Source organism: Felis catus, chromosome D4 (assembly GCF_018350175.1).
Source record: "Felis catus isolate Fca126 chromosome D4, F.catus_Fca126_mat1.0, whole genome shotgun sequence".
In the NCBI taxonomy this organism is placed as follows: domain Eukaryota; kingdom Metazoa; phylum Chordata; class Mammalia; order Carnivora; family Felidae; genus Felis; species Felis catus.
In genome coordinates, this window is record NC_058380.1 from 86,881,436 (window position 1) to 86,894,028 (window position 12,593).

The 12,593-nt window shown below is 53.7% G+C and overlaps 1 protein-coding gene and 1 long non-coding RNA gene across 25 annotated transcripts in view; one reads left to right on the forward strand and one right to left on the reverse strand.

Annotated features, from left to right (window-relative positions):
• Positions 1-7,771: 7,771 nt before the first annotated feature.
• On the reverse strand, positions 7,772-9,784 carry LOC123381802. The gene is made up of 2 exons (XR_006589246.1): positions 9,738-9,784; positions 7,772-8,449 (listed from the first exon to the last, which is right to left on the reverse strand). It is a non-coding gene; the product is annotated as an uncharacterized LOC123381802 (long non-coding RNA).
• ODF2 (outer dense fiber of sperm tails 2) overlaps positions 8,064-12,593 on the forward strand; it is a 36,163-nt gene continuing 31,633 nt past the window's right edge. For 6 of the 24 annotated variants that reach the window (XM_023242798.2, XM_023242799.2, XM_023242800.2 and 3 more), the window contains exons 1-2: positions 8,887-9,065; positions 12,487-12,577. In XM_023242798.2, coding sequence (XP_023098566.1) covers positions 8,902-9,065; positions 12,487-12,577 — 255 coding nt within the window. In that variant the 5' untranslated portion in view covers positions 8,887-8,901. Of the gene's footprint in view, positions 8,376-8,886; positions 9,066-9,247; positions 9,404-9,828; positions 9,968-10,165; positions 10,401-12,486; positions 12,578-12,593 lie in introns of those variants that run through there. The other 18 variants (XM_019816621.3, XM_019816627.3, XM_006939523.4 and 15 more) reach the window with 13 other exon arrangements.

The window sequence follows — 12,593 nt, forward strand, 5'->3', positions numbered from 1 at the left end:
CTTCACCTGTGCAGTTGCCACCCTTCCCCTGGGAGAGGTGGGACGATCCAAGACTCCCCTCTGGCCCTAACCAGCGTGGCCGCCAGAGGGCGAAAGAAAGCAGAATGTGGACCTTGTGGGCCAGGGGCGCCCTCTGCTGGGACGGAGCCAGCAATGGGGAAGGGAGCCTGGGGCACTTGGAATCGCCTCCCTGTGCTGCCGGGCTACGCACAGCAGCTCCGCGTCTTCTGCTCTTCTGCTTAGAACTGCTGGCCTTCCTCCCTCTCCACCTGCCCTTCACAGGGTCAGGCTTCTGGGCCCAGCAGCCGTCTCCAGTGCCTGCACTCAGGCAGCTGGAGGGCATAGGGCGGTGGCTCCTTGCCTTGGCCGTGGCTGCCTTGGCCTCCACCAGCACAAGACTGGCACTGGCATGCCTAGGTTTCCTTTGTCAGGGGAGCCCCTCTCCCCTGGCAGCTCCTTGACTTGGTTGTGGAAGCACCAGGGCCCTGGCAGAGTTGGACAGGCGCCCCCTGAGGCTGGGCTATCTTAGGTTCTACCCTGGCTGGGATATCTAGCCGGCTGGCCTGGCTTTGGTCCCAGGACCTGGAATGTTGTGAGAAGGACTTTGGGTGAAAGCTATAGGATTGGTGCTTTGTTCCAAGAGTGAAAGCCATTGATTTCAGATGACTATGACCTTGGCAAGTCACTTTTCCCCTCCAGGCTTGAGGTGTCCCCTTCGTTGATTAAAATAATCATTTATAGAGCCCCTCTTATGGGCCAGGTTCAGGCATTAGGGGTACAGCAGTGAATAAAAGTAGCCAAAAAATCCCTGACCTGGTGCAGCTGACATTCTAGGAGGGAGACAGACAAAAATAAATAAGTAAATATTAGAGAGTGGTAGAGCAAAATGAGGAAGGAGACATCAAGTATGGTCTGAGAATGGGGCGCCTGGGTGGTTCAGTCGATTTGAGCGTCCTTCAGCTCAGGGCACGATCTTGCAGTGTGTGGGTTTGAGCCCCGCAGCAGCTCTGTGCTGACAACTCAGAGCCTGGAGCCTGCAGCCTGCAGCCTGCTTTGGATTCTGTATCTCCCTCTCTTTCTGCCCCTCCCCCGCTCACTCTCTGTCTCTCTCCCTCAAAAATAAACAAGCATTAAAAAAAAAAAAAAAAGTATGGTCTGAGAAGTTCACATTTGACCAAAGGCTCAGAGGTGAGGGGGCAAGCTGTGGGGATATCTGAAAGAAGCCCATTTCAGACTAGGGGAACAGCACGTGCAAAGGTCCTGAGGCAGGAGCAGGACTGGCAGGTTTAAAAGACAGCAAGGAAGCCAGCGTGCCTGGAGCAGAGTGAGCAAGAAGGAGCCAGAGCCTGGAGATGATAGAGCCAAAGTCAGAGCCAGAGCAAGGAGGGCCTTGGAGGTCCTTCTGGCTTTTACTCTGGAACCGGGAGCCCCCAGAGGGTTTGAGGCCAAGAGACGACATGGTCTGGGGCGCCTGGGTGGCTTAGTCAGTTGAGCCTCCAAGTCTTGATTTCAGCTCATATCATGATCTTGAAGTTTGTGGGTTCGAGCCCTGCGTCAGGCTCCGTGCTGACAGTGTGGCGCCTGCTTGGGATTCTATCTCTCTGCCTCTCTCTCACAAAATAAATAAACTTTAAAAAAAAAAAAAACTTCTTTAAAAAAAAAAAAAAAAAGAGGGGCACCTGGGTGGCGCAGTCGGTTAAGTGTCCGACTTCAGCCAGGTCACGATCTCGCGGTCCGTGAGTTCGAGCCCCGCGTCAGGCTCTGGGCTGATGATGGCTCAGAGCCTGGAACCTGTTTCCGATTCTGTGTCTCCCTCTCTCTCTGCCCCTCCCCCGTTCATGCTCTGTCTCTCTCTGTCCCCAAAATAAATAAAACGTTGAAAAAAAAAATTAAAAAAAAAAAAAAAAAAAAGAAAGAAACGACACAGTCTAACTTATTTTAACATGATCACCCTGGCTACTATACTGAGAATAAACTGTAGGTGGGCCCAGAGAGCCAGAAACCCACTGCAATACAACGATGCATCAGCCCGGGGTGTTCACTAGCAGTGGGGTGGTAATAAGGCAGAACCGGCAGAATTTCTAAGGCAGGATAGGAGGTTGCAGATACGGACACCCAGAGCCTCCCTGTGCTGCCTAGCCATGGTCAAGCCCACTGTGCTCTTGAGCCCTTGGGCCGCACCTCCTTCAAGCTGTTTGTAGAAGTTCCCAAGACAGCAGAAAACTTGCACGCTCTGAGGACTGGGGAACGTCCATCTACAGGGAGAAATTCGATGTTGAGAATGTATTCCTGACATCTCTCCCATGGCAAATGCTGGGCGCAGCACAACTGGTCCCCAGGTTTTCATCTGCACTGCCCAGCTGGGATGGCAAGCAGGTGGTCCTTGGCAGGGTGAAAGAGGGCACAGATGTCGTGGAAGCCATGGAGCGCCTCGGGTCCAGGCATGGCAAGACCAGCAACATCATCACTGCAGGGCGTGGACAGCGCTGACAGGCTGGTCTGTGCTTTGTCTCCGGAGGGCACCCCTCCCGCCCCCAGCTGCTGGCACCACTCTGCGCCTTCGTGCTCTCACGACACGTCCTCGGGGCCGTGTTGGTGCAAGGGCTAAGTTTAGGATAATGAAATTAAAACTAAATGACAAGAAAGAGAAAGAGGAACTGAGGATGATGTCGAAGCGTTGGGCCTGAATTTCTGGAGGAATGGACCTGTCATCAAGTCAAATGGAGAAGACTGTGGGTGGGGCTGGTTTCGGGGTGCCGGTCAGGATTCCGGTGCAGACATCACGTGGTTGTTGGCTTGTACGAGCCTGGGATTCGGGGTTCAGGTCTGGGCTGCAGATGGAAGCTTGGAATCCCGTCCTGACCCAGAAGTCCTGGCCCCAAACCACACACACACACACACACACACACACACACACAGGCCCCCCCCCCCCCCCCCGCTGGTTACCTGGGGAGCTTCTTAAATGCAGATTACTGACTCATCCCACTCCCTCTGCACCCCCCCCTCCACTGCACCAGGTAGGCTGTGGGTGAGGCATGACTTTCTGAACAAAACCACCCCGGTTGATTCCTGATTCCGAGGGGCGTCTGCGGGGCTCAGTCGGTTAAGTGTCTGACGTCAGCTCAGGTGGTTGGTGATCTCATGGGCTTGTGGATTTGAGCCTGGTGTCGGACTCCCCGCTGGCAGCGTTGAGCCTGCTTGGGATTTTCTCTCTCCCTTTCTCTGCCCCTCCTGCCCCTGGCTCAAAAATAAATAAAGAAGCTTAAAAAAAAAAAAGAAAAAAGTTGAGTTTGATGATCTTTGACAAACGTAAACAGTCAGGTCACCACCACGACAATGAAGATGTGGAATATGTACATTTCCCTCCAAATTCCCCTATAGTCAGTACCCTCCTCCCAACTCCAGCCCCTGAAACCATAGATCTGTTTTCTGTCCCTGTGGTTGTGCCCTTTCCCAACCGTCGTGTGGGTGGAATCATATAGTATGTGGCCTCTTGTGTCTGCTTTTAACCAGTATAAATGTTTTCTTTGGAAGTTTCATACAAAACTGAGCATGAACACCTTCCCTGATATGTTACATTATGGTTTCTTTCTTTCTTTTTCAGTGTTCATTTCTTTTTGAGAGCGAGAGGGTGCAAGCTGGGCAGGAGCCGAGAGAGAGAAAGAGAGAGCGGAGGATCCGAAGCAGGTTCCTCACTGTCAGTGCAGAGCCCAACTTGGGGCTTGAACCCACGAACCATGAGATGGTGACCTAAGCTGAACCCACGAACCGTGAGATCGTGACCTGAGCAGGAAGGAGTGAGATCGTGACCTGAGCGGGAAGGAGGGCCGGTGGGCAGGAACCGCGTCTGCTATAACTCACTCGAGGTGGACTGCTTTTAATCTGCTCTACCCCACCCTGCAAGGTTGGTACAATTGTTTGCAAATCAAGAGACAAAGGGCTTTCCTATGAGTAAATGGCAGTTAGCTTTGGGGCATTGGCTGTTTGCCAACTGTTTTGCCCGTTCAGGGAGATTTCTGTCTCCTTGCTGGTTTTTCAGCTGAATTGTAGGCTCTGGGGATGAGCCCTCCCCTAAGGCGGCAGTCTCTGCAAACCTCAGTGTGCTCCTGCTAGCCTTGACATAGGCCCCTGGGGCTGGGGCTGTGTGTGTGTGTGTGTGTGTGTGTGTGTGTGTGTGTGTGTGTGTAGGAGAGAAAGCTGGTTTGAGTTATGTCTGCACTTTCTAACCCTGTGACCTTGGGCAAATGTAATGAGCTTTCTCGGGCCTCAGTTTTCAGCTCTGTAAAATGGGGTTAGCATTCATGCCGAGCTCACTGGATGTTGCGAGGCTTTGCTGAGCTCATGCAGGTGAGCACCGTCCCTGGCACAGTGGGAAGGGTGCACTGACGGTTGCTGGCTTCACGGCAACCCTCCAGACAGTGACAAAGTGGATCCAGATGGGCTAAGGAGGTCTGCCTGAGTCAGAAGAGAGTGGGGGGTGGTCTCTGGAAACAGATCATCTAACTTCCACTTTCACCGTTGCCACTTGAGCCGGGTCCCTTCTCCTCGCTTAAAACCCTGCAGTTTCCTCCTCTGTAAAATGAAGAGGCATGACTAGATTCGCCCTCCAAGTCCGAGGGTCCGGAAAGCGGTTCTCAAACTCTGGAGTATACCTGAATCACCCACAGAACTTGTTAAAACGCAGGTTGCTGAGCCCCATCCCGAGACTGTCTGGTTCCCTAGGTCCAGGGTGGGGTCCAAGGTTCGCATCTCTACCAAGTTCCGCGGTGATGCTGATGCTGTTGGCGTGGAGACTTTGAGAACCGCTGGTTTGGACAGCTGCAGAATCAATACTCTCAGTGAGACTGGAGGCCATCCAACCTCCGAGGGGCAGGGCCAGTGAGGGTCTTGGCCAAAGGGTCTAAGAGGAGCAAGCCTTGATAAGGCCTGGGGGAATTTTCTCTCCCAGCTCCACCCAAAACTTGAAAGGAAAAGCCAGGCCCACTCTGGAGCACAGGTTCCTTCTCCCCTGGGCAGGGCTGTGGCAGTTGCATCAGGGCCCTGGAGGAGATGCTCCTGGTTGGAAAGAACTGGTAATCAGGCCCTTGGGCAAATGGAGAGGCTGGAGCCTAAGCCCGGGGTGGTGGGGGTGGGGGACACTCAGGGGTCTCCCTCCGCTGTGAGCTGCTGGCAGGGTGGGGGCCCAATGCTGGGGCTGATGGCTGGCTCCCCCAACTGTGGTTGTTTCTAACTAACAAAAGAAGCTCACATTCGTTGTTGACATTGGGAAAAATAGAACAAGGAAAATAAAATGGTCGTATTAACATTTTGAGATAATGTCTACTGGTTTAAAACAAACAACAAAAAAAGATGTTTTAAGTACCCCCACCCCCAACACGGGCCTTGGACTCATGACTCCGGGATCAAGAGTCGCATGCTCTACTGACTGAGTCAGCCAGGTGCCCCTACAAAATTTTTAATCTCTTATTTCTTAAAGCTGAATGGTGGCTCCTTTAGTGTTTATTTGATCATACATTTTTATTTTTATTAAAAAAATTTTTTAATGTTTATTCATTTTTGGGAGAGAGAGAGAGGCAGAGAGACAGAGTGTGAGTGGGGAAGAACCACAGAGAGGGAGGGAGGCACAGAATCCGAAGCAGGAGCTGTCAGCGCAGAGCCCAACGTGGGGCTTGAACTCACAAACCACGAGATCATGACCTGAGCCGAAGTCGGACACTTAACTGACTGACCCACCCAGGCGCCCCCTATTTTTAACTTTTTGAGGAACCTCCATACTGTTTTCCAGAGTGACTGCACCACTTTGCATTCCCACCAACAGCGCAAAAGAGATTCTCTTTCTCTGCATCCTCGCCAACACCTGTTGTTGCCAAGGTTATTAATTTTAGCCATTCTGACTGTGTGAGGTGGTGTCTCAGTGTGGTTTTGATTTGTATTTCCCTGATGATGAGTGATGCTAAGCATTTTTTCATGTATGTTAGCCATCTGGATGGATGTCTTCTTTTGAAAAGTGTCTATTCATGTCTTTTGCCCATTTCTTCACTGGATTATTTGTTTTCTGGGTTAATTTATTTTTGAGAGAGAGTGTGAGTGGGGGAGGGGCGGAGGGGGGCAGAAGATCCAAAGGAGGCTCTGTGCTGAGAACAGCATGCCCCATGAGAGATCACCTGAGCCAAAGTCAGATGCTCAACCTACTGAGGAACCCAGGCACCCCTGGGTATTGCCCTTAAAAAAAAAGTGGTCAGGGGCGCCTAGATGGCTCAGTGAGTTAAGCGACTGGCTCAGGTCATGGTCTCGTGGTTTGTGAGTTAGAGCTCCAGGTTGGGTGCAATGCAGAGCCTGCTTGGGATTCTCTCTCTCCTTTTTCTCTCTGCCCCTCCCCTGCTCCTGCTCTCTCAATAAATAAATAAATAAGTAAACTTAAAAAAAAAATTAAAAATAAAGTGGTCAATGCTGGCTAGGCTCAAAGTGGTTTGCACTCAGAAAACATGGTCCAGGGCACCTGGGTAGTTCAGTGGGTTAAGTGTCAGGCTTCCGCTTGAGTCATGATCTTGAGGCTCGAACCCCACGTCGGGCTCTGTGCTGACAGCTCAGAGCCTGGAGCCTGTTTCTGATTCTGTGTCTCCCTCTCTCTCTGCCCCTCCCCCACTCACACACACACACACACACACACACACACACACACACTCTCTCTCTCTCTCTCTCTCTCTCTCTCTCAAAAATAAATAAACATTAAAAAAAAGAAAGAAAGAAAGAAAGAAAGAAAACATGGTCGGTCCAGCAATACAAAGTGATGTAAGAATAATTCAAGTTCTTTCCTTGCATTTCTCAAACACTACAAAAGGATAGATCCCCCTACCACAGCTATACTCTTAAATATGCTCCTTTTCAGGGGCATGGGGAGGCTCAGTTGGTTGGGCGTCTGCCTTCAGCTCAGGTCATGATCTCACTGTTTGTGGGTTCGGGCCCCACATCGGCCTCTGTGGTAAGTTCAGAGCTCCAGCTCAGAGCCTGGAGCCGGCTTCAGATTGTGTCTCCCTCTCTCTCTGCCCTTCCCCCACTCATGCTCTGTCTGTCTCTGTCTCTCAAAAATGAATAAACATTAAAACAAAATATGCTCCTTTTCTTCTCCATCCCACATCTTCCACACACTACAGAGGTTCCTGTGCCCTTCTTCAGTCTCCCTTCCACCACCCCTCCCTTCCCAATCTTCTGAGAAGCGTTTCCTCCTCCTCCTTCCTGTCACCTAGTGCTGCGTGTGTGTGTGTGTGTGTGTGTGTGTGTGTGTGTGTGTACGCATGGTGACCTCTCAATTCTGTCCATTCTCAGATTTTCCATCACAAAAGCCCCAAAGAACTGCACTGGCTATGAAGGGCCCTCTTCAGAGGGTGAAGAGCAGACAAAATCACATGGGCAAAATCCTTCAGTGGGTGGAGAGAGGAAAGTTTCAACCATGATATCTGGTCAAGTCCAAGAGGTTGGCTGGGTGCTCCTTGAAGACTAGGTAGGGTGTGTTGGTCTAGCATCCCTTGAACTGGGCTTAGCACATAGCAGGGACTTAATATTGGTTCAGCGAATGTGGGAGCAGTGAGAAATGATCAACAATTCTGTGCTGGGGGTAGCAAGAGACATTTTACTGAGATCTTTGATCTAGGCCTGGCAGTAAGAAGTTTACCTTGGGCAGCAAGAAGGACATCACTTCCTCTGAAGGGAGGAACTAAAAGATGGTGGGGAGGCGGGGCGGGGACTTAAAATGAGTGCAGATAGGTAGGGAGAAGGTAGAGGAAATTCTTGACGGCTTTATTTTTCTCTATGAGAAAGGAGAGTGGGGAATATGAGACGGGAGAGGCAAAGGTTTGGTAAAGCCACTCGGAGAGAGAAGGGATCTAGAGACAAATGGAACAATTTTGGGTGGTGATGAGGGCTCAGCTGAAGGTGGAGGCCATGGTGTGTGGGTTTCATCCTTGCAGAACCTCAGGTGGTTGAATGATAACAGGAGACCCGTTATTTATTCAATAGGGAGAAGATGAATGGACGTGGAGGGCTCCCTAACACCGGGGAATGAATACGGGGGGCATTAGCCAATGCGAAGAAAATGAAAGCGAAGCCAGAAAAGCAAGTACTATGTGGAGAGCGGGAAGCTGGAATTTCAGATGTCACGTGTACCAGTTGTGTGACCCTGAGGGTGCATGGCTGAGGTTCAAGGGAAAGTCATGGACATGAGGACGTCAAGCGACCGAGGCCAGATTGGCCTGAGGATGTTAAAGTCTCCCAGAATCCAGGGCGGCGCGGTGAGCCACGTGACAGCCCCCCTTGATTGCTCCACAGTGAAGCATAGTCGAGAAGATGGCGGCCCAGCGAGAACCTCATCGAAGTAGGTCTGTACACACAGCAGCGCCCAGTGTGCAGGAGGGCGGTGAGGAGCGAGGGGGACGCGGCCCGTTCCTCCAGTCTGGACAAGGATAGAGGAGGAGGTGTGGGAAGGGGCGAGATATCAGAGTCTCGGTGGTGTGCGCCACCAGCGGACTTCTGAAGGGGCTGGATGTCGGAAGCTGCGCGTCGCTCCGGCCGATTACTCGTTCTGTGTCCCCAGTCGGAGCCCAGTTTCCCAACACGTATCAAAGGGCCCGGGGTAGAGTTTTAACGCTCCTTCCAGTTAGGGGACTCGAAGGGGACGGCGACGGGGACCGCGACGGGGTAAAAATGGCGGAGGGCCAGCCGGGCCTTGAACGGCGGGGCAAGCCCCGGCAAAGCCCTCTAGTGGCGTCGCGCGTCTCCACGGCGACGGGACGCGTGGCCCAGACAAGGGCGGAGCTTCTTGTGGGGCGGGGCATCTCTGTGACGCCAGGGGCTGGGTCTAAATGGCGAAACCCGAGAGGCTCCTGGGGGGGTTTGAACTGGCCAATGGGCGAGCTGCCGACCGGGTGTCGGAAAAGGAGGCGGAAGCGGGGAGGAGTCGCCGCGGGAGCCGCACTGCATCCGCCGCGGCGTCTCCATGGCACGGCCCTGGCCTCCGACTTCAACGACTTCATAAGGAGGCGTTTCTGGGCGCAGCCGTGTCGCTCCTGGTGAGAGGCCGCCGGCAGGCGGGACCCCGGGCGCTTCGGGGCGCCCCGCCGCCGCCGCCGCCGGGCTGGGTCCCGGAGGGAGGGATGGCCCCCGCCGCTCCCCCTCCCCCCCGGCCGCCCCTGCCTCCAGCCCTCCGGCGCGCTCGTCCCGCTCCGGTCAGAATGTGGCCCCCGCCCCGCCCCCCGGCGCGGGCCCTCTCCTCCTCCGGCTAACGGGCGGGCCGGCCGCCTCCCACCTGACCTGGCCTCCGGCGGGACTCTACTCCCACCTCTGCCGCCCTCCGGCGGGGCCTCGCCCTTCTCTCTATGGGCAGAAACTGGTCCCCTCCTGCCCGCTGGTGGGTGGTCGTCGTCTCTTCCCCGCCGTCGGAGGCTGGCCCCGCGCCCCTTGCCCGCCGGTGGGCGTCGCCCCTGCCGCCTCTCCCTCCCTGCGGGCCTCGGCTCGGCAGTTATTTGTCCGCGCCTCGTAGGCAGTGCTGTTTCCCCGGGGCCGTCTCCCTGCCGCCCAACCCCGCGGGAGCGGGATCACCAGCCCAGGGGGCCTCCCCGGGGGTCCCATGCCGCTCCCTGCACCACCCGGCGTCCGACCCGCTCTAACTCGGTTACTAAGTCCTGGCGGCCGCTGGCTGTTGCGCCCGGGAGGATTTTCCCTTCGCCGTCGGGGGTACCCACTTGTGGCCGAACGCCCCCTTTCTCCTGCAGCTGCCGCCCCTATCGCCTTCAAATACTATTGGTCCTCTCCGGGTTTCTATTCTGCCGGGAACGCCCCCTTCTCCTAGGAGACCCTTGCCCTGGCCCCGCCCGGAATATCCCTCCAGCTCCCTTCTCGGATTCCGGCCCTTTGGGGCCCACTTGGGGACCTGGCGGTTCTCGCCCTCCACGCACGCCAGCCAGCACCTCAGGTTTTCCCTTTGACGGCCACCCACCACTCCTGGGTGGGGCCTGGGCGTGGTGGTCCTTGTCCTCGAAGTTCCGCCCCTCGCCCGTCCCCGGGGAGGGGAGCTTCCTCCGTGCCCCCTACCCACCTACCGGCCGTCCATCCACTGCCCCGCAAGTCGCTCAGCCTCTCCTATCTCCCCCCCCCCCCCCCACTTTGGCAGGACAGTTGCTGTGCGACTTGGACAGTAGAGGAGCGCCTCCCAAGTTTTCATCCAACTGCCACCCCCAAGCCTTCCACCCTCCTCCCCTCAGAGAGGACGTTTGATGCCGGGCCCCTGAGATTGTTATTGACAAGCCCCTCCGGGTCCCCCTGAGCAGAGCCTGCTGACCCAATTGCCCACCTTTGCGGCTTTGATGCCTAGCCATGTCTGCCTCATCCTCAGGCGGCTCCCCCAGGTACTGCGGAAGGGCAGGGAAAGGTGGTCAGGGGCCCTCAGGCCAGGCTCACCGGGGGCTTCTCTTTCCAGCTTCCCTGTTCTGTGTATTGAAAGTCTGGTCCAAGACATCGAGAAATCATTTTGAAAGGGAAGGAGGAAAAAAGTGCAGGCAGGCCATCCCAGTTCTGGCTCCCTCTTGCCCTCCCTCCCCAGGTGCCCCAGTTCCCAGGAGCAAACAGGGTCACCATTGTTGGAGTAGGAGGCCTGCAGGTCCTTTTTGAAAGAGGGCTGCATGTAAATAACAATGATGTCGGAGGTGGATTTGGCAGTTAGCAAGGTGTGGATGCAATCCAGGTGATTGCGTGGCAAGCCTGATGAGGGAGAGAGATTTCCCAAATCTGTTGGCTTTTAAGTGAGGAGGGGGGAAAAAAACCTGCCTACTTACTCAGATTTGGTATTCCTTACCCAAATGACTAGTAGGGCGCAATAAATTTCTTTTTTCTTTTTCATCAAAGCGTAATAGACGTACAGCAAGATGCATGCTACAGTGCCCGAGAATTTTTATGTTGCATCTTTAGGTTACATTATTTTCCCAGAAGTATTGATGGGGAGGGCGAAGCCATATTTTGGGGCTGTCAGGAGGTAGTGGGATGGATCAAATGAATTTTCCAAGTCCCTTTCCGTCATGGCATTCTTGACTCGGACGCTCTGCTGCAAAATATTGGAGATTAAACTTTTTTTATATTTGCAAATCTGGTGATGGGGTTGTTTATGTGTAAGCATGATGAATTGCACATATTATTAAAAAAAAAAACCTCTCTAAAACAAAAATAACCCTGCTTTTCAAGACGTTAAAAGGTAGAAAGAGGGGCGCCTGGGTGGCGCAGTCGGTTAAGCGTCCGACTTCAGCCAGGTCACGATCTCGCGGTCGGTGAGTTCGAGCCCCGCGTCGGGCTCTGGGCTGATGGCTCAGAGCCTGGAGCCTGTTTCCGATTCTGTGTCTCCCTCTCTCTCTGCCCCTCCCCCCGTTCATGCTCTGCCTCTCTCTGTCCCAAAAATAAGTAAACGTTGAAAAAAAAAAAAAAGGTAGAAAGAGGGATATTTGGGGAAATAGTAACTTTTCTTCATCTTACTTGAATGTTTGTTAATTTTATGAAATTTGAGTCACAGTGACTTTGTTCCTGGGCCTGCTGGGTTTTTGTTTTTGTCTTTTTTTTTTATGTTTTTGTTTTTTGTTTGTTTTTTTTTTTTTTTTTTTAGAGAGAAAGCTCTCAAGCAGGGTAGAGGGGTATAGGGAGAGAGAGAAAAAGAGAGAAAGAATCTTAAGCAGGCTCCATGTTCAGCTCGGAGCCCGATGCGGGGCTCAATCCCAGGACCCTGGGATCTTGACCTGAACTGGGATCAAGAGCCGGCTGGTGAGCTGAGCCATCCACACACTCCCCTGCCTCTTTTTTTTTTTTTTTTTTTAATTTTTTTTTTTTCAACGTTTTTTATTTATTTTTTGGGACAGAGAGAGACAGAGCATGAACGGGGGAGGGGCAGAGAGAGAGGGAGACACAGAATCGGAAACAGGCTCCAGGCTCTGAGCCATCAGCCCAGAGCCCGACGCGGGGCTCGAACTCACGGACCGCGAGATCGTGACCTGGCTGAAGTCGGACGCTTAACCGACTGTGCCACCCAGGCGCCCCTCCCCTGCCTCTTTTTATGTCTGTCATTCACTGAGCATTTTTCCAGGGCTGCCTCTGCTCCAGGCACAGTCCCTGAGCACTTTCATCCTTGGCCAAGTTAGTACCTTGCCCCGTGGCTCCCGTGCCGCCTGCTTTTTGCCACTCGACAGACAGGATGACAGCTGGGCGTTTCAGCAAAAGGTCACAAATATGTGCGATGCAGTGGCAGGTTACAGGGTCAGCCCTGTGAATGCCCATCACCCCCTGTTTCCATCCCGCTGCCAGGCACACCAGGCGTGCTTGGTGCTCGTGTAAAGGGAGCCAAGTGATTCCAGACTGGTTTTCCTAGCCATAAGCTTGTGTGTAATTTTGGGAGATCTAAGAACTAGAAGAGCCGTATTTTTCCGCTTACAATCTGGTTCTTGTGCCTGGGTGCAGGTTTCCATCGTGTGGGAAGAACGGAGTAACAAGTCTCACGCAGAAAAAGGTCTTGCGGACACCCTGTGTTGCGCCCAGTGTGACTGTGACGGTAGGTGACGCGCACA